At 47.8% G+C, this 26,478-nt stretch overlaps 2 protein-coding genes across 2 annotated transcripts in view; both read left to right on the forward strand.

The window, feature by feature from the left end:
• Sort1 (sortilin 1) overlaps nt 1-7,343 on the forward strand; it is a 54,846-nt gene extending 47,503 nt beyond the window's left edge. Inside the window, exons 18-21 of the mRNA XM_028757280.1 lie at nt 1,300-1,398; nt 2,042-2,148; nt 2,389-2,500; nt 3,075-7,343. Coding sequence (XP_028613113.1) covers nt 1,300-1,398; nt 2,042-2,148; nt 2,389-2,500; nt 3,075-3,089 — 333 coding nt within the window. The 3' untranslated portion in view covers nt 3,090-7,343. The remainder of the gene's footprint in view (nt 1-1,299; nt 1,399-2,041; nt 2,149-2,388; nt 2,501-3,074) is intronic.
• A 3,512-nt stretch (nt 7,344-10,855) lies between these two features.
• Nucleotides 10,856-24,661, forward strand: Mybphl (myosin binding protein H like). The gene is made up of 9 exons (XM_028757422.1): nt 10,856-11,120; nt 19,058-19,146; nt 19,670-19,865; nt 20,058-20,197; nt 20,340-20,499; nt 20,600-20,736; nt 21,926-22,112; nt 23,285-23,328; nt 24,571-24,661. Exons 1-8 carry the CDS (start codon nt 10,973-10,975, stop codon nt 23,293-23,295), a joined length of 1,068 nt encoding a protein of 355 aa, XP_028613255.1. The 5' UTR covers nt 10,856-10,972; the 3' UTR covers nt 23,296-23,328; nt 24,571-24,661.
• The last annotated feature ends 1,817 nt before the right edge of the window (nt 24,662-26,478 follow it).

Raw genomic sequence — 26,478 nt, forward strand, 5'->3', positions numbered from 1 at the left:
GCACAGTGTTCCTGAAGATCTTTGCACGGGCAGCTGTCAGGATGAAGGACCCATCACATGCTGTACCCCAGTGGCAAGCTCATCCTGCTAAAAGATGGTCTGTGTTTGGGGGAAAATGGTGTCATGTAAAAGTTTTAGCAGCATGGAGTTGTAGTTTCTGAGGCCCAGAGTCATTCAGAAGAAAGGATTTAAGAGTTGTGCTGAGTGAGGGAGGGATACACATGTTGATATATCATCTGATATATCACCTGATGATATATGAACTTTTTACATGTTAGCCAAAGGTTTAAAAATAGAAAGGACAGGACAGGGCACTGTAGCTCAGTAGGTAGAGTATTTGCCTAGCATACATGAAGCCCTGACTTCAGTCCCCAGCAACACATCAACAGCCATGCACACCTGTAACCCAAACACTTGGGAGCTAAGGCAGGAGGATCAGAAGTCCGCATAGCTACGTAGCTAGTTCGAAGTCAACCTGGGCTACATGAGACACTGTCTCCAGAACAAACAGTCGGGAATAGAGAGATGACTTAGCACTCAGCAGTACACGCTGCTCCTGCACACAATCCCAGATTGGTTTAGAGCAACCATGTCAGGCCACTCACAACTGCCTATACCTTCATCTTCCAGGGATGTGACACTCTCTTCTAGATTCTGTGGGCAATGCACTCACATGTTCACATGCACTCATGCACACACACACTCACACACACACTCACACACACACACACCTTATAATCAAAAGTAAATATTTAAATACTAACAAGCTTCTGGAAAAAAAATAACAAAAGAATAAAACCATGAAGGGCCATAGAGTGGAGATTTGCACACGGCAGGCAAGCCCTGCACAGTAAGTAGGTAGGGACCTTTGTACTGACGAATGCCAAGTGTGCTAAAACAAAAGCCGAGCTCTGGGCATAATGGGCCACCTCATAATGGGCCACCTCACATCAAGTCATAGGAAGAGTGGTACTGATCTGTCTGGTGGAGCTCTGGAGATGAGGTAATTAGGGAGGCCTCCTGGTCAAGCAGCACAGGGCCAGCAGTGACTTGGGAGATAACCTAAGGCCCATCTTCCATATGTGTAATATGAAAGGTTAAGCACCTGACAATCCCAGCACCTCCTCCCTGCTGTTCAAAGGGAGGAGACACTGACAAGGGCGGGATTCTAAAGGCAACGAGGGAAGAGTGTGTGGGTGTGTGTATTGGTGGGGGGGGGGCAGTTCCTCCTCCTCTGCACCCCTGCCCTGGACTGCTGGTGGCTGTCCTCAGAGTGTTTGTGTGTGTGTGATTGCACAGGACTCCCGCCCACAGGGACACAGCTTGTCCCAGAATCCAGCTCCGCCTCCTCTTGGATACACTGAAAACACACACTTCCTATCTCCTACCCAGAAGCAGGTAGGTTACACGCAAACAATGATCTGATAAGGCTTATCTGTAAAAACATGCCAAAAGTTAGTAACAACAGAAATCTTCGTGACATATAACGGCCTGCCTGGAATAGCATTGACACACATCTTCAAAGATGACAGTCTAGTGATGGATTCATTCAGCACCCTATTCTCAGTCTCCCTTTCCTGCTCCACCCATAACCTCCAGGAGTTGTAAACAAGGGACAGGGAACAGTCATAGCGACCACAGTGATCTAGGCATGTCCAACCCTTGGCCCCAGGGCTGCGTACAACCAAGAATAGCCATAAAGGCAGCCCGACACAAAAGTGTAAACTTATTTAAAACATGAATTCTTCATGGGATTTTTTTTCCCCGTAACTCAACTGAGCAGTTCTCAAACATGAACTTTATAGATGACAGGTTGGACATGCCTGCGTTGAGACAGTTGCCAAGCCTGCCACTGTGATTGACATTGAAGGCCCTACACTATAGCTTCCAGGCAGCTGGAGTTCAGATTTCCCTGTGCTGGTGTGCTAGCCCTGTCATCTGGGGGGTGGAGACATACCCTGGCTAAGTGTGTTGGACCGTATGAATACAGCCATAGACTCTGCATGCCTAACTGCTGCTCTGTTTGTTTTAATTTATCAAGAATTCCAAGTCAAATTCTGTCCCTATTATCCTGGCCATCGTGGGGCTGATGCTTGTCACAGTTGTAGCAGGAGTCCTCATTGTGAAGAAATATGTCTGTGGTGGAAGGTAAGAAATGGGGAAGTGGGTCAGGGCTACTAAGTCCAAACCAAAAGCCACCTCATCCCATGTGGTCCGGTTCTCTTGGAGGACACTAGGGAGTTAATGATAACCCCGAAGATCAGGTCCAGATTGTGTATCGTATCTCTGCATGCCATGGGGCCATGAGTGTGGAAAACTGAGGAAACTCTATGATGTAAGAAATGCTCCCTCCTCAGCTCGGGAAACTAACCAGGGTCCCCTCCACAGGTTCCTGGTGCACCGATACTCTGTGCTACAGCAGCACGCAGAGGCTGACGGAGTGGAGGCTTTGGATACGGCCTCCCACGCTAAAAGCGGTTATCACGATGATTCAGATGAGGTAAGATACTTTCTTCTTGAGGAATTATCCAAAATTTTAAGTGGTTTTTTTTTTTTTAATCTGCTTGGTTTTCAGGGCAGGATTTGTGCAAACTTGGCTGTCTTAGAACTAGCTCTAGGTACAGTAGACCAGGCTGCCCTCAAACTCACCAAGGCCTGTGTCTGCCTCTCAAGTGCTGAGATTAAAGGTGTGCACCACCACAGCCTGGTGAAATATTTAAGTCTTAAAAAGAGTCACTTTTATCCTTGTGATAGAGACAATCTCCAGAAAGATGGCTCAGGGTTTAAAAGCACTCGCAACTCTTTGACCACCCAGGTTCCATTCTCTGCAAACACATGATGGCTCACCACTCCTTGGAAGTCTAGTTCCAGGAGATCCAGTACCCTCTTCTGGCCTCCCATACACACACAATGAAAATAAGTAAATCTATTTTAAGTTTTTTTAAAAAAATACAACTGGGACCAAATTGTACATGCTCCTGAAGTTGCCCTGGAGAGCCACAGAGCAGGTAGGCGATTGCTTTCAAAATAGATTCCTAATCTGTCAGTAACACTGCATGTGTCTTTCTTTTCAGGACCTCCTGGAATAGCTCTTCAGAGGAGCTGGGACTGAGTGTGCACGGAGCCTCAGTACCTCCTACACTCCCTGAGGCTCTGACTTGGGGAAATAAATTTCCCACTGCGTCGGCCCCAGCTCTGTTTCTGCCGCTTCCATCCAAGCCCAAAGGACCTACACTAAAGAAAGCAGGGTGGGGTGGGGGACCCCATCTGATCTCACAGTTGGCTCTGAGAAGAGGGGGGAAATTTTAAATTCTTTAACATTTTTGTTTCAATTTCTGTCTTTTGTAAAAGTGCGGGCTTTAGGCTTCTCTTGGTTTGTTTTGTGTGTTAAGGGACATGACTTGGGATTCAAAGGGATTGCTTCACTGACCCCCGCTCTTGTGTGTTCCACCTGGTGCCTGCCCCAGGGCATCTGCCAACTCCACCATCAACTCAACTCCCACAGCATGGCTGGTGCTGTCCCTGGGCTCTGCTAGTCATGCGAAGCAGCCTCAGAGAAGGAAACAGAGGGGCAGCGACTGGCACTGCCTGGCCGGCTTTTCTGCATCCATGGACAGCAGCGACTGGCACTGCCTGGCCAGCTTTTCTGCATCCATGGACAGCAGCGACTGGCACTGCCTGGCCGGCTTTTCTGCATCCATGGACAGCCTTGTTCAAAGAGGAACGTGCATTGGTCCTACTTCCTCATCCATGACTATAGGGCACAGTGACTTTTCCTTTCCTGTTTAATTAGGCAATACCCTTGCTAATTGCCCTTTGGCAACTAACTTAATCATGTGCTTCCAACACACTAAATGGGGGAAACTTACAGGGCACTATTTTTACTTGTGGCAAGAAGGAGGGCGCATCAGAAAATTGACTAGCTCTAAGACCTATTAAAGACAAAACTGCTTCTGCGCTCTTTCAAACTGTGCTTTGTGGTGTGCCAGGGGCTCTGCTTGAGGCTTGGCCTCAAAGCCTGCCCAGGCGCCACCATCCCTTACCTGGAGTTCATTGTTCAGTGCACAATGCAGCCGCAGGACTGACAGTCCTAGGCTTCCATTTTTTCCATCACCCTTTGTAAAGGCTCAGTGTTGAACGTGGCTGCTTATTGCCTCCTCCGAAGTTGCTACTGTTCATAGAACTGGAACTAGGAATGTTTTCAGGTTGATGGACTTTTTCAAACTCAAAGTTATGTTACCAGCCTATCCTCACCCTTCCCCTAGTTTTGCTGAGGTATTTGTTGTCCAGAACCCTTTGGCTCACCCCACTGAAGGCACATTCTAGATGATGCTGTGTGTGCTTGATACATTGCTTTCATGTTTTAAATTTAAGGAAAATTTCTATCTGATATGTTTCCAAATTAAATAAGTTCTAGAATGTGATTGGCAGATGTGGGGGCAGCCATCTGGTAGTGGAAAGCTGTAGTGATTCATTTGAATACAGCTTAGATGTTAACTGGACAGGAAGATGGTATGGTAGGGTAGGTCTCTGGTCTCCCCATGCCTGCTGTGCTGATCACAGTCCCTCCCAATTACCACTAGGACATCCTTTAGGAGATCCATTTTGCTGTCACTTCATTCTGTGGCTAGAAAGTCAGTGGAAAGTAAATGTGCCAAACTAACTTTTGTCAGAATGCATGAGCAGATGGCTGAGTCCTCTCCTCCCCAGAGGAACAAACAGCATCAGGGAAAGAGGGGGAGGAAGAGGAGGGAGAGCCAGAGAGATGCTGACTTGCAGCTAAATGATTCATGGAATATCAGTTAGAAAATGAAGTTAGGTCGTTTCTGGGAAGAGACTATCTGTTAGAGCCAGAATACTCTAGTCTTTTAGCTTGTTCATTTTGTAATGATTCTAAAATAATTCCAAAGATACAGCAGCTCATAACTTATCAAAATTCTGTCCACCCTCACCTCCTGCCAAAAGGGAGAGATCTATTTCCACTACACACTCTCTCTCCCAGCATATTCCCAGGTTGGTGTGGGTAGATGGACCAATGTATAGTGATCTTCCCAGTGTCTGGATGGACGTAACACTCATCCCTAACCATCAAAGACTAGGGTGCTCTGCATCTGATGGTTTCTGGGATCTCTGTAGAACTTGGCAGTTTCTGGATCAGTTCTCTTTTGAGCACCACACTAGTCTTGCCGTAGACAGAGCTCAGGAGCCAAAGTTGAGTCAGCCGCCCAGGGTCTTCAGAGCTCTGAACCGTAGTTATGCAAGCCCCTGGGGCCTTGCAGCAGAGTGTCTCATGGGCGACTTGCTGGGACCGAGGACCATTTCCTGCAGAACCATTATTCTGACACCTTTTTGTTTTCTTTTTGGAAAACAAAATTTTATTCCCCTGCTTCATGGCTGAAATAAAAAGTGATGGTAATGAGGGGCATCCCTTCTCCCTTGGCTAGTCACTGTTGTGGAGCACAGGACCGGTCTCTGGATGAGCCCTCTCTGCCCCTTTGCTTCTATCTCAAGCTTGCTGGCTCTGTTGGCTTGGGTTCTGCTCCTACAATGGCTCTCAGAAGCATTCACATGTACAAACGTGCAATCCCAGCCAGCAGTTTAAACTCTTTAAGCTGTTGTTTGGTTTGGTTTGGTTTAAAAAAAAAAAAAAAGTCTGCTTTGCTTGGTCCTGCACAGCCTTGGAGTGTCACCAGCATCACTGGAGAGCATTGTAGTGGCAGATGGGGTTGATTCTAGAGACTTGGGCAGTAGCATTTAACATTGTTAGGTGGCTCAGACATATCAGAGAATCCATAATGGCCTGAGTTTTAAATCCAAAACTTTTTTTTTTTGCCATGGCTGAGTGTGCCTGTCCTGTGATTGAATGGAACACTGCTTTGAGGCCCTGGAGAGTGACAGCAACTGCAGGGTGGGCTAAGGAGCTGTCAGTCTTGACAACTGAGCCTTGGACCCCGCGGCCTGTGAGTCTACATTCTGGCGGGCAGTCCCGTGCTCTAGGCCTTACCTCTAATCCCCTAGCCCTTCCTCTCTGGCAGTGTAGTACTATAGGCCAACCTCAGCTCCTTTATTGGTCGGGCCTATAAACCATGGCTGGATATAACTATACTGAACTGTCCTGTCATCAGGATACTAGATGCTGAGAGGGGTGCAGGGCCATTCCAATAAGCCCCAGAATGAAAGGGCTGGCATGATGTCTCTCATTTTATTGTTCTGCAGGTAAACCATATAGGCAGAGAGTCCTCCAGTCCTCTGAAGAGCCCCACCACTATGCACACTGGCAAAGGGCTCACCCACTTGTCAGTATGGCCCTCTCAATTCCATATTCAGCAGGGATGCATCAGATTGCTAACGTAGGGCGGGGCACACCTCCATTTTCTATCACCTTCCTACCAGAGGGGAAACTAACATGAACTTTAATGTCTTTTGGAACAAAACCAAAGTTTAAGATTTGCCATATGATGATGTAGGGAAGCCCTGAGTCGGCAAGCAGGTGCCAGATTTTCTGTCCCACTGGCCAGTGCTTCACCAGGCGCAGGCTGCTATGGGCTTGTTGAAACCACGGGTGCAGGTGGGGTTTCTTGGTTCCATGTGTTATAACAGTAAGAATTGGAGCATTAACTTGAAATTGTCTTCAAGGACTTGCTATGTGCACTTTTTCACACCGGTACATTCTCTGCATCTGTTTATATGAAATAACACAAGCTAATCTGTACCTTTATATATATGTGTGTGTGTACATATATACATGTATAAACTGTATAGTGTACATGTTAATGATTTATCAGTATGCCCGAATTTCTAGTGCAGTTCTCATCCTCCGCATGCCCTCAGCTGTGGTCAGGGGACTTCCTTTCCCCTGGCGGCTCGGCTGAGTCCCTGTGTTTGAGCCTCCAGGGAAAAGGGTTTGGGCTGCATTCTCCTTACCCCCATGCACAGAAACGCTCAGGGTCCCCCACGTGCCTGTTGTCTTCCCCTCTTGTCTTTTGTTCCCTTTCTGAGCATGTGGCCCCTCCCCCGGCTGTGAGGGGCAGCTGCCTTCCTGGGACAGTGTGAAGCAGGATTAAGACCACCACTGCATGTGTACTGAAAACTCCAGACTTCTGCCCACTTGGGACGGAACATTGCATGTGAGGTGGGATTATCAAGTTTCAAAGACCTGTGTCAATTATACAGCAAAGCCAGACCCCATAATGACATCCCACAAAATGGAAATAAAACGCAAAATCTCTTTAGCATTGTGTAAATAAATCAGGATGTGTTTAACTTTGTACTGTTAATTTTCTGTATATTTGCAATATTTGGGTTAGAAATAAAAACAGCTTGGACTTTGGCACCTAACCTACTAAGATGAGTAAGCTACAGGTTTTTTTAGCGAGTGTTTCTAGCTTTCTACCTTCAAAAATCAAAACTCCAGCAACCAGAGAAGCATCGACCTGAAAGTCAGCAGAGCATCTCTCGCATGAAGGGAGGAAGACAATTTATGAGGAAATGGCTCCCAAACAAACAGGCTGCTTGCCCGTGAGTTTTCTAACTCCTTGTCTTTCCTTTTTCTCCATCTTTATGCTGTCAAGGTCCGCCTCCCTCGGTGGGAGCCTAGCAGCCCGCCCACTGCACACTTTCTCCAGTATCTGCTGTTACCCTTCTGGATACAACAACATGTGGCTACACCCTGTAGCTGATTTGTCAAATGAACACTGGAAGGTGGTGGCTCTGCATGTGTCTCATCTTCCCTGGCTCCTCTCATGGTCCTCCTCATGTACAAGTGTCACCTGAAGGAGCTTCCTGCCTTCAGCCATTAGCCAGCCATTAGCTATCCTACTGTGCCCTGGGATAGCATTTTGAGCTAATATTTCCATTCAGTGTTCCCATATCTCAGTCTGGAGATGCCAGGGATTGATCCAATCTTGTTTAAGCCATTCTAACATATCCCAAGACTCTCAAGCACCAGAATCAGGCTGGCCTAGAACTTGTTGTGTACCTTAGGCTGCCCTAAAATTGATAATCCTACTACCACCATCTTCAGAGTACTGGGATTGCAAGTGAGTGCCACTATGTCCAGCTCTGAATTGGATTTTTCTAGTGGGCAAACTGAGGAGTTTGTATTTTTAAATTTGATTCCTTATAATTCTCTACATGTACGGTACAAGTGGACAAGGGGAGGGGCTAAAATAAGAGGCTTAGGCCACTTTCTCCACAAAAATAGCTAAGAATGGATTAAAGTGGTCCCCCTAAGCTGGAGAGAACAGTCAGTAAATTGCCCACACACAAACATGAAGGCAGTCTCCAAGCCCAGGTTAAAATCCCGGTGCCCAGGAAGCACACAGGAAGATTCCTGGAACTCAGTGGCCACCCTAGCCTGATCAATAGGCCCCAGGTCGAAGTAGGAAACCTCTTAAAAACAATATGAGGAGACCCTTGGGGGTTCTCAAGAGACTGAACCACTAACCATAGAGCATACACTAACCAAGGGACCTAGGCTTCCTGCATGTATGCAGCAGATGTGCAGCTCTGTCTCCATGTGGGTGCTGAAAAACTGAAGCACAGGCTGTCCCTAAAGCTGTTGTCTGTCTTGGAATACATTCTTCTAGCTTGGCTGGCTGCCTTGTCTAGCCTCAGTGGGAGAGGATGCACCTAGCCTCACAGAGAGTCGATGTGCCAGGGTGGGGAGATACCGGGGAGGTTCCCATCCACTCAGAGAAGGGGAAAGGGATGGGAGGAGAGACTGTGGGAGAGTGGACAGCAGTCGGGATGTAAAATGAGTGAATGAATGAATGAATGAATGAATGAATAAAAAAGGGAATATATACATGACTGATAAGATGGCTCATCAGGTAAAGATGATGCCACCAACCCTGGCTCTCTGAGTCCAGTCCCTGGGATCCACATGGTGGAAGGAGAGAACTGACTCCTGAAAGCTGTCCTCTGACCTTCAAAGGTGTGTTAGAGCACTGGGCTTGATTCCAAGCATCCTTGTGGCAGCTCACTTTGTCCTAGAAGATCTGATACCCTCTTCTGGCCTTCACTGGCACCAGGAATGCACATGATGCACGGATATACATTTTTTAAAAAAGCAAAAATTTTTAGATAAATACAATTAGGAAAGGGGGGCTGTGATAAGAAACCATATAATTTGGGTGGAAGGTACAGTGTGTAGTGGAATGTCTGGATGAACATGGCAGTCAGCTGGGGACTCTTGGGTTTAGCTAGCACTGACTATGAGCTGGCCATTGGATCCTAGGCACAGTTCTGCCATCAGCATCCCTTGTTTCACAGACCTGAGGTTCAGAGCCATCAGCTGGTGACTGAATAGTACAGCCAAATGTCACACATCCCTGTCTCTGGGGAGCTTCCTTCCCTGGGAGGCTGCCTCTCACTTCATCTGTGCTTTATCTCATAGGAAGAGAGCCATTGACAGCTTTCAAAGGAGGAAATGCCGGTCTGACCTAAAAATAGCTTCCATTTATCCAGCACTTAGTCAGCTACACTCTGCTAAGCACTTTACAGAGATTACCTCTTTTAATCCTCACAGCAACCCTATGGTTATTATTATCTCCATCTCACAAATGAAACCCAACTTAGGAGAGGCTGGGGGTGTTAGGTGTAGCTCAGTGGCTCTGTAGTAAAGGGCTTGTTTAGCAAGCACAAGGCCCCAGGTTCAAGCCCCCATACATACACACACCACACACACATGCAGAAGAGCAGAGACAAGTCCCAGTACACACATAACATGGGAGGAGCCCTAGTATACACACACAACACACATATACACACACAACACATACACACACCATACACACACACACAGAAGAGCAGAGAAAAATCCCAATGCATATACAATATGGGGGGAGCCCTAGTATGCACACACACACAACCCATACACACACACCATACACACAGAGAAGAGCAGAGAAAAATCCCAGTACACATACAATATGGAGGGGGAGCCCTAATCTACACATACACACACACACACACACAACCCATATACACACACATATACATACACACAGAAGAGCAGAGACAAGTCCCAGTACACATACACACACACACACACACACAGAAGAGCAAAGTCCCAGTACACATACACACAACATGGGGGATCCCTAGTATACACACACACACACACACACACACACAGAAGAGCAAAGTCCCAGTACACATACACACAACATGGGGGATCCCTAGTATATATATACACACACACACACATGCATGCACACACACACAAGGGAGAGTGGAGGCAAGTCCCAGTACACATACACACATGGAGGGGTGCAGGGGAGATAGTACACAAATACACACACACACACACACACACACACACAGTGGAGGGGAGAAAAGCCCCAGTACACACATACACAGAGTGGCAGAGAGATTATGGGGTGTCACTAGTCACATAGCTAGCTGATGACAGAGCTCAAGTGTAGCCAACTAGTCTGGCAACAGAGGACTAACTATCCCCACTCCTCTCCTACCCTCCCCTGCCCTTGGGACAGCAAAGGGAGGGACCCATGAAGGCCAAGGTATGCAGACCTCTGTTCAATGACCTCTGTTCAAAGAGTGTAGGAAGAGCTAAAGGTGTGCCTGAGAGCTCACTGGTCCTGGGACCTTACGCCCTGGAGTGAGTGGGAGTCAGGAGCAGACGTAACCGCTCAGCCACCCCCCAAAGCCAGAAGTCCCTCTCATATACTCTGTGCACACACTCTCTCCTCCCTCCTAATGCTGTAGGGGTGTCATCTCACTCCCAAGATATCAGGGCCACCTCAGCCCTCCTCCTGTGGCTATTCTGGGCAACTCTCTGATCCTCCTCTTCTCCTGGCCCCTACTTCTCCCTTCAGTGGGAGTAGGTGGGTGGGGAAAAGTCAGCCCACTTACATAAGCCTGTGGCTGCGACCCCAGGGAGACCAGCCTGGACAGCAGGTGCACAGCCCCTCCCTCGACGGCAACAAAGAATTTTCAGCTGGACCCCAGCATGGAGACAGCCACCACGCTGGAGATAGCTTCATGCTCCCAGCGGCTGGTAGAAGAAGCTGCTGACCCAGCGGATGCTGAAGGACCCCGGACTTCACGTCAACAGGAGGCAGGCAGCCCCTCTCTGCAGCTCCTGCCCTCTATTGAAGGTGACCTGTGGCAGTCTGTAGGGTAGGGATGCTTAGTGGTGTGGGAGGGGGGAACTTCCTACTGCCCTGAATATACTTTAGGGGTCCCCCCAGCCCTGTGTTTTAATAACTTTAGGGAACTTCTAGTTAGGATAATGCAGGAATATTCTGGGGACCCCTACCTTCCCTTCTCAAATTGTGAGTTGCTACTCAAATGTCTCTGTTGTAATTTTATTCTTTAGCTGAGAAGTCAGTGAATGATGTTTGTGGCACTTTACAGTGACCAGCGGTGATCTGTTTATATTTTTACCATCAAAAATAGTCCCAAGTCCTGGAGGATCCAGTAGACTAAATACCTGGTTGGGAAGGGAACGGAGGAAAGAGAGTCAATATGTAGTGGAATAAGAATGATTCCAAAACTGTTGGTTTTGAGGAGGTTGAGTATCTTGGACAGCGTGATACCCGGCCTCTGCCTGGGTCATGCTGCAGCATCAGGGCCCCTAACACCCCACACTGAATCACTGGCCAAGGCCTCTCAAAGTCAGAGCTCTGAGGAAGAAGGGCCTTTCAGGGGAAAGCACTCCATTTCCAGTTTCCAGATGAGGGTATGTGGTGCCCACCCCAGCCCCACCATCCTGCTACCTGCCCCAGTGCCAACTGTCACAACAGCTTACCTGGGCAACTGCTGGGAACTGAATGACACTGTGTGTGTCTCCACTGCACCTGGGTCCACTCAGGGCAGAGGTGAGAAATAGCTCTTCCCTTCTTTGTGACGGTCTTTAGCAGCCCTGTTGCTGGGCTAAACGTTTAGCCCAACAAAATCCCAGCATTATAACCCCTTAAATTTGCAGAAGATTTGAAAACCACACATGAGAAGTCTATGAACTCCTGGAAAGAAAAGTGGTAGGAGAAAAAATAATGGCAGACAATGCCCCAGGCTCCTTTCCCAGAGTGACTCTACCACCACAGTGACCTTGAACAAATCAATTCAACTGTTCCATGTTAGTTTCTTCTCTGTAAACTGACTTTAAACATCTCCTAACAAGGCCAGTTAGAATGGCTGATCAGCACTGGAAGAGGCTAAACCAACATGGAAACTTTCCAAGAAAGAGATGACAACCAAGTTCTGTCTCCAACTAGGGCCCAAAAGCACAACTGTCCACTCCTTACCCTAAGGAAGGTCCTAATTCAGCTGCCTGATTGTCAGAGCTGATGGGGTTTATGCCATTGAGATAGAGCTGCCGTGAGCATCCTAAGCTGAGACAGTAGAGACAGAAACACAGTTCCTTTCCCTGAAAGGCCAAGAGGGAGTGAAAACCCAGAACCACTAACTCCCCAACTCTGAAAGGAGTGGCATCAATTTCAACCATGCCACCAGAGAAGGGTCAGGACATCTCTCTGAGCCTTCATTCTCCTCTGCTTGGAGGGTGGGGTGCTGTGGGCAGCTCCCTTTGGCAATTTCAGGCTCCAGGTGCCAGCCAGAAGCCTCAGCCTCCTGTATAGAAATTCTGTGTAGTGCAGGCCTAGGGCCACAGCGAGTGGCTCCACAGAGATGAGTGGCAGTAAGAATATGCTTTGACACATTGCAAAATCTGTGTGCATCTACTAGCTTCTTGAAAGACTGATGGCGTGAGTTCAAATCTAGGCTCTATCCTGCCACCAGGGAAGAAGCAGGACATTTCTCTGAGTCCTCATTTTCTCCTCTGTAAATCGAGAGAGCTGAACATGGGCAATATCCTATCCCTTTGATGGCTGTGGACTCCCAGGGAAACCTTACCCCCCCAAAAAAAAAGTTTTCTGGGGTTCACAGGGCCTCTGGAGCCCATCCAGAGATTCTGAAGGATGTTCAGTATGGGACCTGCTGACTCCTAAGTTATCTGAGAGTTCCAAAGACTATCTGCCTCCTAACACTGCCTGTTCCTCACAGAGGGCACAGGGTCTGAAGGGTGCTGCGGGGAGCATGTGACCGTAGGAAAGGGCAAGCAGGCAGACATTCATTGGCACAATCAGAACAAGCTCCATCTGACCAATGATGGGCTTTTAGTCTAACCACGTGACCAAATCGGCCGGACGCTGCAGCTGGCACTGGCTCCTTTTGACCTCAGTGCCCCACAGAGGTACTGTGACCGGGAGTCAAAGCCCGAAGGAGCCAAAGAGGAGGCTGTGGAAGGGGCTGGACCCCTGAGTAGGAGAGTATGGGCCTTGAGCCAGAGAAGGGAAGGTCAACTGATGATTTCAACAGACTGTGCACACGCATCCCTCTGAGGGTCTTCTAGGCATAGGAGCCCATCTCATTCATGCCCAGGAAGAACCGACCTGCCTTCAGGTTTTCCTTCTTTCCCCTTCAGATATTTACTTCCTTACCTGTTATAAGCTAGACAGTATCCTAGGTGTGGTTACAAAAATAAACAGTTACTTAATGTTGCCCTCAAGTTATATTCTAATAGAAGGAGAGAGACAAATAAATAAATAAACAAACAAACAGTGTGGGTCAGATGATGCCAAATGTAACAGAGGGAAGGAGGCAAAGTGCTGCGGGCAGGGAGACAGGCAAACTTCATGTTCCAAACGGGATGGTGAGGAAAGACCTTACAAATAGGGTACAATTGGAGCAGTAATATCATAGATATTTAAGTGGACTATTTTCTCTGTAGATAGGTCAAGTACAAAGGTCCTGGGACAGGAATGTTCTTCGTAAAGGGTTGGGCCATTGTGGCTATAGCGAGGGAAGAGACAATACTGGGACGGAGGGAGGGACTCTGATACCCCTTTCTAAGGTGTCATGTCTCATACATACATTGTCTATTTGTCAAGAATTTCGTAGGAATGTACATTGTATTTGATGTCATGTCAGCATGGTTAGTGTTGCCGTTGTTTTCTCCTATACGCTTGCCTGTGCGCACACAGACGCTGTGTGGGTGGAAGGATTATTTGACTATTTTAAGCATTGCCAAGAGGGTGTAATGAAGTAAAAGAGAGATGAAGGGTCTGGGTGCAAGAAAGTGGATGTCACATGACCATGGACTCCGAGCTGGTAGGGGAGTGACAGGCAGAGTGAAATGGATGCATGGTTGGGTAACATGTCTCAGTGGCATGACAGAATTGCGATATGGTAGGATTCAGGAAGAGGCAAAGCGGAAGGAAATGTCTGTATCAGTTGGGTACCAGCCGAAGAAGCCAGCAGAGCTGGAAAACAATTGAGCTTCTTGTTCCTAGTACAGAACTAGAAATAAGTGTCCCTGTTAAGTAGATAATTTCCATGAAGCAATTCAGGAATACTATCCTTTTTTTCTATGGGGGCCTTGACACTTGAGGGGCCCTATGATCATCTGCCTATTGATAGCAGGAGTTTGGGGGCAGAGAATAGTCTCTTCTTACTACCCCTGGCACTGAAGCAATCCCCACCCCTTGAATCCTCCTTTCATTGGAGAGAGTTGGTACCTGACCCACAGCAGTGGGGCCTGGAAACTGTTCCTGCTGAGGCCGCCGACGCTCAGAGATAACTATACTGTGAAGACATAGCATCTGAGTTGGTGGTCAGTGAGCTGTCTCTGTTACGAAGGTGTAGAAAGAGTGTAACACTTCTAAGTCAGATCGCAGAAAGGTCGCAGTGTCTGGATCTGAAGTGTGACCAATGGCTGAAGCAGGCATTGAACTAGTGAGTGTCACAAACTCAGGACACATGGCTAGCTGTAGTTCCTATTAGCAGAGCAAAGTATCTGCTGGCCTCCAGGCTCACTCAGTACCTGTGGCTCCATCTCAGCTCTTCTCACTAAACTCCTCCAGCTCCTCCCCTAAACTCCTCCAGCTCGCAGGCTTCCCTTCCTCCAGCCTCTTTCCTATCTATATAAGCCTGCCAATTCAGCCATGCACTCTCTGTTCTCTTGGCCCCCTCTCTCCTCTCATGGCTTGGTTCCATTTGCTGGTCCTGTTTAACCCACTACTTTCTCTCCCTGCTCTGGACTCTTCTGGGTGCCTCTGGCTGTACTCTCCCTCATACCTACGATAAAGACCTTCCCCTCAACCATACCTCGGAGCCGTCAGGCCCTCGCTTCATAAATCTGGTGCCACCCTCCCCACCTTAATACAATGAGTCAGACTGTGAGAGGATCTGTGTGGATTACAAGTACAGACTTTGAAATGACCACATTACAGTGGAGCAATGTGGAAAACTCAGGCAGTGAGCGGGGGCCGAAGCCTCTAACCACGAGAGCAAGACAGATGAGGAATGACGGGTCTACCACAGAGAACCAGTTTCTGCTTCTATATCGCTTTGCTTTTCCTAATCTTGCTTCAGGAGTGTAAGTGGGTGGCACTGTTGTCCTCTACGAGGAGGTTCTTCTGACTGAGGTCCACCCATTGGTACCCGTACTTTTCTGACCACATTCTACCAAACAAGTTTCTAAGGCTACATCCTTGGCAGCCATAAATGTTTCTCTAAGAAGTTCTGGTGCATAGTTCTCGAATCCCTGGAAGTATTTACTTTTGAATCTATACATGGCTTTGAACCTCTTGCCCTTGTTTTGGTAACAACTTATTCACAGAGGCATCTGTTTATGTATGTATGTATGCATACATAATTGCAAATCTACACAGTTACATGCACACATATATACTTATATACGTCTGTGTGTCTCTCTCTTGTCTCTGTCTCTTCCCCCTCCCCCCTCTGTCTCTGTCTATCCCTGTCTCTCCCCCCTCTCTCCCTGCCTCCAGGGCATCTACTCTTTTCTTCTCCTCCAAGCCATAGTTAGTAGCAACATATGGACCATACAACCTCAAGAAGATTACTGGAGGAAAAGTTTCTGACCATGTAGAAGAAAGTTGTGAAAGGATGTGACCAATTATTTCCTATGAAAATAGAAAAAAACTGAGCACAAACTTCAGCACATTAAAGCTGGAGTAGACAGTAGGACAACCAAGATCTTGGGACCTGAAATAAGCTCTCCATTTTTGAGACTTAATATTCTCTTGGAGAGAAAGTGCTGAGAACAACCCAGGTCAGAGGTCAATGTTTCTCAAAGGACATTTCAAAATGCTCTACCCCATCCCTGCCAGGCCAGTGGCCATCAGTCCTGGCCTAAGCACACTGAGGGTGAGCTCCCTGACATCTGAGGAGGAAAAGCCCTTGGGTGTGATAGGGGAGCCTCCCCAAGGTCAGTCCAATTTACACCTCAGTTGGCAGGAGGTGCAAAGAGAGAGGCCTCCAAGGAGCCCTCAGTTAACATTCTGAGCAAAGGGTTGGGTTGCTGACCAGGTTGAATTTGGGAGGTGACAGAACTCAGTGCTGACAAGGTGCCTCTAGCTGCCAGACCCTCCTTACTGACCAGCTGTGGTTACTCTCAAGGCCATCCGTGGCTCTCCCCTGGGGCGTCTCTTCATCTATTCACCCTCTGAGAATCTGGGATACCCCTGTGACTTCAGTATGATCATCTTGTCAGGGGCTTCTTATACATAAAGAGCATCAGGGAGCATTCAGGGAAGGAGACCCTCCTCAGCCTCAGCATCTCCACGGTGGCCTCCCTCCTGTGGCTGCCTCAGCGGACTCCCCAGTAAACTCAAAGGCTGCTTCACAAATCCTCCCGGCTCTGAACGCCTGAGATTTAGCTCCTGTCATATTTCTCTTTAATATGGACAAAAGAAAGCTAACTTTTTCTAAGATTTATTTGTAACAAGAAATGTCAGGTGGAAAATTATATCAGCTCACATCAATCAGAAGAAGTCCGGATGCTGAAGCCCAGCATAGGGCTAGCTAGTGTATCTCCCAGCATGAAGCCTGGTTCCTGTCCCCTCAACTCAGCCTTTCTTGGTCCTTGAGCCTAGCCTTCTGCCTCCTTTCTTCCTCCTCTTCCTCTGGGTGACTAGAGGTCACAGCAGGCCCTGAGTCTGGCACCTAGGTCTAGGAAGATACTGATGAGGGTGGGAGACTGGATGGCTGAGCCATGGATGAGCCATGCTTCAAAAACACATCCTTTGGATATCTGATTCCAGCTAGGGAGGCAGAAGTCCTGTGTGCCAGGCACAACTCCACACCTCGCCTGGAGATCAGCAAATCAGTATCTCTCAGAGCCTCTCTCCAGTTGGCTGGCCTTTCTCGGTGCTCACTAAGATCCGTTTTATCCCGATATTCTGTAGGTAGCAGAGGGACAGAGAAGCCCATTCTTTGGCAAGTGCGAAAGGTTATTCCCTTGCCCAACAATGGACAACCAAGGCCAACAAAATGAGGTTTTTTGACCTTCATTTCCAATCACTTCCCTCTTTTAAAAAAGAAAAATAAATTCCTCACACCCGCCTGTGTTCAACCCCTTGGTTGCTTGCCAAGATGGCCACAGGAAAGGAGTGCATCATACAACACTCCATTGTTGCCGCCCCACCCCCTGCCACCAAAGTCAGCAGAGAGCAGACGGAGCAGGGTCACTGGACAGCTTGGGTGCCTTGCCTGCCCTGCACTTACTGAGAACACTAGTGTTTGCAAGGGTAGAAACCAACCCAGGTCCAACCCAGCTGAGAAAAGCAACATAACAAAACCAGATAAAGGAAGACAGCAAGCACTGTGCACTCACGTTAACTTCTAAGACCGTGGTTTGAGATCATAATGAGGTTGGGGGCTAGTCTGCAAAGTGGGGCCTAAGAGGAACACAGTAGGACCTCTGTCTATGTTCTCTCAGCTGGCATCATTTAAAGGGTTACTTTATACAATGTATGTATTTAAGCTGTTCAGTCTATAAGTAAACTTACTTGTATTGTGGTGAGAACACAGGAATGTACTCTCAGGGAAACGTGTATTATCAGTAAGCTTGGGATGCCCTGTCAGACACTCATGATGTTTGCCACAGGAATGTACCAGGGGTGGAACTTCTTCAACTGCAAAGAATACACTTTGGCAGGAAGTCTTCTTGGGTTGTTGGTGGGAACCTAGGCGCTGTCACATTCTATTTGAGATAAAAAGTGGCAAAGGGCTGCCTTTGAGAAAAGAGGAAACAGCAGCCCTGGAAAGGTAGGTGGAAAAATGATCCCCAAGTGAGCCAGGAGGAATGTCTGCTCTTCCACAGGAAACCCACAGCATCCTCCTGAGAGCAGGACGCCCAGGCTCCAAACCCTGCAGACCCCTGAGCATCTTTTGTCTTTATCCTGAGATCACCCCAGTATGGATGTGCTGAAAGTCAAGGACAAGTAATAAACAGCCCCAATACTCCCCAGATTTTGCTTGTACGAAGTGATCTAGTACTGATGATAAGAATGCCACATTGTAGGGATTGGGGGTGGCCTTGCAGAAGAAGGGACCCAGACACTGGCTCCCCGTGGGATGACCCTGCAGTGCCTCTGTGTGAGGACAGGATGTTGACTCCTACAGGGCAGAAAATCTTCTCTGGAGGTCTGCATCCGACCAGGAGGTCAGATTCACTCAGACAGCAATATTATTAAGGACCCAGCAAATGAAAAACCGCTGGAAAGACAAGCCGTAAAAACTGGTCTGCTCACGGAAAGGAACAAAACTTGAATGGGTGGAAAGCCAGTAGTCAACAGTTACTAATCAAAAGCAGTATCAGGCTGCAAGCCCAGGTTTTGGGGAGGTAGGGGTTGTTGCGTGTGACAAAGCCTCACCGTGCAGCACATCTGGCCTCACTTCTGGTGTCAAGATTATAGACAGTCACTGCCATACCCAGCTCCCATGTTCTTTCTGGAGACCTCAGCCTTTCCAGGGGCTCCTCCAGCCAACTGTTCCCCGAATCCCAGCACAATGGGAAGGGCGTGGGTGTGTGGTTTAATGGTAGGTCACTAGAGTGATTGAGATTGCTGCATTTGATCCCCAGCATAATGGAAATATCTAGGAACATTTCATATGATAAGGGCTTAATCTGGTGGTCACTTGGGCCACTGCCCACAGAATACTACTGGACGTAGTACTCACTTCCTCTGTGTATTCATTTTCTATTCTCTTTCTTTCTGTTACTCAGAGCACCCCAAGATCTGGCTACCTCGGGCCCTGAGGCAGACTTATATCCGGAAGGTTGGGGAGACAGTGAATCTACTAATCCCATTCCAGGTGATCACGCCAGCCCTATGTTGGCACCAGGTCAAGGTTTTGACTTGGAAGTAGACCTAGGAGTGAAGCAGTCTTTCTGGCTTTGAATGAGATCCACAGTACCACTCTGAGGCCAGATCACCACCATTCCACACTCCCAAGGTTGGGTTTGGCAAGGACAGGTGTGTCCCATGAGAGGAGGTAATGCTAAGCTAGGCTCTACAGTCTGAAGAGGTCTGGAGACCCTCAGTTTTAGAGGGCTCTTAGGAGTTCGGGCAGCTACCCAGCTACCATGAGTATCCATGACCAAAACTCTCAGAGAGGGAAAGACTCAGAAGCCATCCCCCTGTCTCTAGAGACTACACTGAAAGGAGAGAGCTTCCTGGAGGGATCTACCAAAATACCTCTAGTTCAAGGAATGCAGCTCCATGCCAAGATATCCTGTGGATTTGGGGTAGACTGGCTGAATCGAGAGGAGGGTGTGTGGGTGTGTGGGGGGGCTATGAACATCTTGGGGATACTCAAGCTTATCCCCATTCCCCAGGGTAAGCCCAAACCTCAAACCACTTGGACTCACAATGGCTGTGCCCTGGACAACAGTCGTGTCAGCGTGAGGAATGGGGAGCATGACTCCATTCTTTTCATCAGAGAGGCCCGACGCACTGATTCAGGATGCTACCAACTCTGTGTGCAGCTTGGTGGGCTGCAGGCCATGGCCACCATCAATATCCTGGTGATCGGTAAGGTTGGGGGCTGGAAGAGGTAGTCTCTAGCATCTCTGGGCTGAACAGGAGCTATCCCAGAGACTCAGACATGGTGGTAGGTGATGGGAGGGATCTGAGCAGAGAAAGGGGCCAAGGGTATTCTCTAAGTGAGATCAGCACATGTGGGTTGCACAGTGCCTACTGCCATCCACGGCTTTGCTCTTCCAGAGAAACCAGGTCCTCCTCAGAGTATTAAGTTGGTGGATGTTTGGGGCGCCAATGCTACTCTGGAATGGACACCTCCACAAGATACAGGCAATACAGCTCTCCTGGGATACACGGTGCAGAAGGCTGACAAAAAATCTGGGGTGAGGCGCAGCTGGGAAAAAGGGAGGGAGGCATTCTGGATGAGCTTCTGGCAGCTCTATATGGGGCAAGATTAAAAAAACAAAACCAAAAGCCAAACAAAGCCCTGATATCTCACACATGGCATCTCCTGGGACCCCACAGCTCTGGTTCACAGTACTGGAGCATTATCACAGAACCAGCTGCATTGTCTCCAACCTCATTGTTGGCAACTCCTATGCCTTCCGTGTCTTTGCCGAGAACCAGTGTGGGCTCAGTGACACAGCCCCTGTCACAGCTGACCTTGCCCACATCCAAAAAGCAGGTAAGGAAGTTAAGACCATGTGCTGACAAGACAGAAAAAACACAACTGAAGATGGACAGAGTTCTCAGGTGCTGCACCATGGTCCTCTTGATGCCCACAGCTACTGTTTACAAGGCCAAGGGGTTTGCCCAGCGGGACCTCTCAGAAGCCCCCAAGTTCACCCAGCCTCTGGCAGACTGGACTACAGTCACTGGCTATGATACCCAGCTCTTCTGCTGTGTGCGTGCCTCTCCCAGGGTGAGTGGGGAGCTTCTGGGATGGGGGTATCCTGTGCTGCTTCCTGTTACCATCCCATCCTATCCTGAGCTATATCACAGGGCATCCTAATTGAACATCTGCTTCCAGAGCCACCATCTGCCTCCTCGACAGCAGGTTACTTAGGACCTGTCAGGGCGTCTGTAATCCAAGATGGATGATGATGTTCCCTTTGAATGTTGGGTCCTCGTGTACAAAGACGTCACTTCCAGCTAGTTATCTGGCAGAAGTGTCTGATCCCCGCTGGCTTCTCTTTATTCATTCCCCGTGCCTTGTCTATGCGGGGCTATCCACATGCACACTGCTCTGCTTGCAATCTGGTCTTTGCAGTCCACGCCATTAATGCCTTTTACCAAATAACTTGGGTTACAAGAACAGGTCAAACTGTGTGGAGCTAACACCTTGAATGGAGACTTGTGGTAAAGTCTCTCTAGAAGCCACTTTCAAAACACAGAAGCCACTCACAAACAGTGGGGGCTGAGTATGAATGAGTCACTGTGGATACATAAAAAACAAACAAACAAACAAACAAACAAAAACAGAGACCCTGAGCTGGCAAGATGGCTCAGAAAGTAAAGACACTTGCTTCCAAGCTTGACCACCTGAGTTCAATCTCTGGAACCCACAGAGTAGGAGGAAAGAGCTAACACCTGTAAGTTTTCCTCTACCCTCCATAGGTGTTGTAGCACCAGTACACCTCCCCACACAAATGTAACTGCTATCTTAAAATAGTGTTTGAGTAGAACCCATAGCTATGTGTGGAGATACATTATCTTTAGTCACAGAACTACAGAGGCAGAGGTAGGGGTGGATGTCTGTGAGTCTGAGGCTAGCCTAGTCTACATAGTGAAACCAGCCAAGGCTTCATAATGAGACCTTAATCTTAAAACAAAAATACTTTTTAAAAATTTTAAAAGTAGACTTTGTCCTGAGCAGTTTCTTCCAAGTCAGGGACATCTGTTGAAGTGGACTAGGGTTCAGGCAGTCTCTTCAGACATAGGAAGGAGCCCCAGTGCTTGCTCAAGGTACTGAAAGGGGAATCCTCGCACCGCATGGTGGCAGGGAACCTTGGAGAAAGTCGTCATCTACAAGCCTGTAGGCAGGATCCCAGATACTAAGTTCAGAAAGGACAGCTGGCTGCTACCCTGCTCTGCATCCCTTCATCTTCCAGCCCAAGATCATCTGGCTAAAGAACAAGATGGACCTCCAAGGCAACCCAAAGTACAGAGCCCTCAGTCAGCTGGGGATCTGCTCCTTGGAAATCCGCAAGCCTAGCCCCTTTGATGGCGGCATCTACACCTGCAAGGCCATCAATGCTCTGGGGGAGGCATCCGTGGACTGTCGGGTGGACGTTAAAGGTAAAGATGGGAGAATTCATGTCTCTGGTGCCAGCCACCTCCTCCTTCCACCCTCCAAGAGTGACTGACACAAGCTGAGATAGAAAGGCCCCCCCTTTATGTCCATTACCTCCTCCAGTGACTAAATACCCAACAAGAAGCGACTTGGTGATAGGCTTATTTGGATCATGGCTTGACGACACAGTCTGTCCTGACAGGGTAGACAATAGGGCAGGAGTGGACCTGGGTAGCAGCAGGAGGAACAGCAGACTGCTTTCTCACATTTGGACACTTCAGGAGGCAGAGAGAGCTGACTGCTAATGCTCATTGGATGTTCCCCTTTTATTCAGCCTGGGCACCCACACTATGAGATGATGTCACCCAGGATTTTGGTGGGTCTTCCCTCCTCAGTTAAAACTCTCTAAGAACACTCTCACAGGCATGCCTAGAGATGTGTCTCCTGGGTAATGAAGACATAACAATTACCCATCACAACTGCCCCGGGCTCTAGTGTCACTGTTACCATTAAGATGTGCTAAGAGCCCATCTTATCATCCAAGGTTTCATTTCTGTCCATCACAAATCAATAGTACAGGAAGAATCACTAATTCCATTTTTTAAAAGGACAGTGTGACGTATGAAGAGGTAGCTAGCTGCTTTGTTAGCTGAGATGACACTCCAGAGGCCAAGAGCCTAGGTCCTTTCTTTAAGCCCTCTGATCTCTGTCCAGTGCAGGAGCGCTGCACAGGAAGGTTATTAGTCCCTTGTTGGGCTCTCCATCACTACACCTAGCATATTATTGGGATTTTTTTTGGGAGGAGAGGGCATTTTTAACATCTTTCTTTAATCTTCAGCATCTCATACCTAAATACACTAAATATGGTCATATTGTCCCAGCACATTGTTTCATAATTATCTACTTACAGATTGTCTTCCAATTAAACCGTAAACAAAGCTCTCTGTCCCCAGTGTCCAGCCTAGTTGCTGACACACAGAAGACTGTAGCTGAATGTTGTTGCATGAGTCAGGATTGAGTGGGCCTTTTTATATCCTCCTCTCCATGTATAGACTCCCCAGCTAGCATTATGGACACCCCCAAAGCGTAAGTGGGACATCCGTTCCCAATGCTCTGAGAGACAGTTTCCCAGAGATGTATGCAATGTTAACACTGAGAAATGTCTGCGTGTTTGCAGCTCCTCATTAAGGCTCTTCTGAGAAGACAGGATATCCGAGGAAGGTAAGAAAGGAGAAAAGGGCATCTTGATGGATTATTTCATGTTCCTGGCAAATGCTGATAAGTTTGGGATGAATGTGAGCCTCTCAACCATCTGCCCCTGGTGACTTTTTTTTTTCTTTCTTTTGAGGCAGGGTTTCACTGTATAGCCTTAGCTGCCCTGAAACTAACTCTGTAGGTCAGGCTGGCCATGAACTCACCGAGATCCACCTGCCTCTGCTTCCTGAGTGCTAGGATGAAAGGCACCAGCTGACATTACCACTCACCTTTTTTTTTTTTTTTTAAATTCTAACACTATCAGCTCTGCAGAGGAAACTGGTAGAGAGAGATAAAGTCTACTTATGTCATATCCTGTGTGTTTCTACGTAGGTTATTGATAGGGTTGAAACCCAATAATCCTCGGAGAATGTGAGCTTCTACCTAATCAGGGGGATCTGTGGGAAGAGCTGCGTGGGGAGTAAGAGAAAGAGACCAGAGTCTCCACCACCACAGACCCACACTGTGGGCAGAGACAGGTCTGCTAATCTCTCTACCTCAGTATCATAAGCAGGGTGAGAAACAACGCAGTGTTCATATCATTTTTTTTTTTGCTTGCTCATATTCTTTTGAGTTTTATGCATCTCTTCCTGTTCAACAGAAGAAAATCACTTTTTTTTGTTAAATGTCAACAGTAATTTAACATTTGGGTATGTGGTTCCCAAGTGGCTCATCACTGGCAAAGAGCCACTTGGGTCGTTATCTAGAATGTGATAGCAGCTTCAAATTCCCTGTCATTCACAGGAGAGGTGCTACACATAAGCCGATGGGTAAGGTGAAGGAAAGGTCCAAGAGAGAAGGACAGAGACCTAGCTCCCAGCATTCCCTCTGACTTTCGGCTCCAGGCTGAAGAAAACAGAGCATGAATTTGATCCCTGAAGGCATTTATTTAAGCCCATCAATGATACATAGCAAATGAAAACCCTAAAGGCTACATTAAACGCACAAACTCTTCTCAGGAGAGCTCTCTTTGCCAGCTGGCTTATAGACACTTTTCTCCTTCCCTGCCTTCTCTGTCAATACCACGTTATGTCGGTCTTGATTTTTGCTTAACTGTGGTTCCTGTCTGTCTCCCAGCTGGTGCTAAGAAGCAAAGCATGGTGGGCAGTGAATTTATAGCACTGGACCATGAAGAAGGATGGTCTCAGCACATCCCGGACGGAATCTGTTTGTCTGTTGTGTTGGCTATAATATACCCTTTCATTTCAGGGCCTCCTGGGGAGCCTGACTCTGACAAGACTGTGTTCTCAAGGAGCATTAGCTGGCTTGGCCTAGACTAAATAAATGTATAGATCCTCAATTCTTGAAATGTCCTCTTTCTGAGCCTTTCTACAAGGACAAAGCTGACAAAGGTTACAGTCCTTTGGTCAGTCTGTTTGATCCCAGAACCCTAAGGTTCATTTTCTCCTGTTCTTTTTCATATCCACACAGTCTATCTTACAGAATCACATTCTTCCTCTCTGCCCTGACTTACTTTTGAGACTGAGTTTTATATATTCCAGCCTGGCCTCCACAAGCAAACCAATGATGCCCGTGAACTGCTGATGCTCCACTTTACTTCCTGAGTGTTGGGATTACACCCAGTTTGTGGGATCCTAGGGATTGAATTTAGGACTTCGTGTAAGCTAGGTAACCACTCTACAAATTGAGGCACATCCCCTGTCTACCCACAGAGGTTCTGATGTTAGCACTTACCCCAGCCCGCTTATGACAGGGCTGCATTCACTTCTATGGAGGCATGAGGTGCTGGAAAAAGATGAAGATGATTTGCCATCTTACCCCATGGGCTTCTCTTTGTAAACTGGTGTTACAGAAAGCATGCCCCTCAAGTACAGCAAGCAGCACAACACAATCCTACAAACAAAGGCGGAGCCCCAAGACGTGAGCCTCGGGATGTTGTTTCTCTTGCTTCTGTTTGTCTGCCTACTTATACCAAGTCACATACTGAAGATGCTCTGTGACGAAATCTGTAAAGATGCTGACGGTCCCTCCCCTTCCTCTATGCCCATTGTACCCATCTCATCAAGAGCCACAAACCAGGACTGGAGAGATGGAGGACCTGTGCTCAGTTCCCAATACCCACATGATTCATTACCACTTGTAACTCCATTTCCAGGTGGTCAAATACCCTCTTCTGGTCTCTGCAGGGACAGGCACATACATGTGGTACACATACATACATACATGCAGACAGTTACACACACACATAAAAATAAAATATATTCTTTTTAAAGAGCCTCAACTCAAGCTGGGAGGTGGTGGCACACACCTTTAATCCCAGCACTTGGGAGGCAGAGGCAGGTGGATCTCTGTGAGTTTGAGGCCAGTCTGGTCTACACAGCAAGTTCCAGGATACACAGAGAAACCCAGTCTCAAAGAGTCAAGGGAGTAAGGAGAGGCAGGGTGCGGGGGACTCAACTCACAATTCTTCTACCTTGATTTCCCAAGTGCTGGGATGACAGGAATGCACTCCCAGGCTGGGCTCCTATGCCATCACTGTCTGAAGCGGCATGTTACATAAAAGATAATGCTGTGTTACATAACAGAGAATCTGGGTGGTAGAGCATTGGATTTCAGCAGCAGCCTTGGTTCCCTCAGCATTAAAGTCCTGCCACACCACAGTAAGCATCTTCCTGGGAGGCCCTAGGGAAGTTTGTCAGTCTAAGATTGCACTGCACATGGATAACGGTGAGAATCAGTACCGCCACTGGAGACTGTCATCAGGAGGACAAAGGTTCTCATAAGCACAAGGGACTCTGCTGGTGCCTAAAGTTGCCTTTTGTCCCTGGGTGCCCTGGGTTAGTGAACCTTAGTGAAGAGCTAGAGTGAGGGAAAGGAAGAGCAGGGAGGAGGGTGGAGGGGGCGGGGCAGATAGCCTTCTATGCATTAGGAACTGAATGGAAGTGATTTCTCTTTTTTAATCTTCATGTTAACGAATGAGAAAGTTAAGCTCAGAACCCTCCAAACCACGATCTCTCTCATCTATGTCACCAGACAATCTTGGTTGGAAACATGGGCTTAAAAGAGAAAATATTTCCGGGTTTAGGAGGGATATTAGGCCACTTTTTTTTTTTTTTTTTTTTTTTTTTTGAGAAGGAAAGGGATGTGGATTCGCTC

The sequence above is a fragment of the Grammomys surdaster genome, unplaced genomic scaffold, assembly GCF_004785775.1.
Source record: "Grammomys surdaster isolate TR1022 unplaced genomic scaffold, NIH_TR_1.0 126158, whole genome shotgun sequence".
Lineage (NCBI taxonomy): Eukaryota > Metazoa > Chordata > Mammalia > Rodentia > Muridae > Grammomys > Grammomys surdaster.

What these genes read in the sequence shown, in the direction of transcription:
- Mybphl (XM_028757422.1), top strand. Translation starts at nt 10,973, where the DNA reads ATGGAGACAGCCACCACGCTGGAGATAGCTTCATGCTCCCAGCGGCTG. An exon ending in GCTCCTGCCCTCTATTGAAG is followed by an intron (nt 11,121 to 19,057) that starts GTGACCTGTGGC and finishes TCTGTTACTCAG; the next exon opens with AGCACCCCAAGATCTGGCTA. An exon ending in TGCCCACATCCAAAAAGCAG is followed by an intron (nt 20,500 to 20,599) that starts GTAAGGAAGTTA and finishes TGATGCCCACAG; the next exon opens with CTACTGTTTACAAGGCCAAG.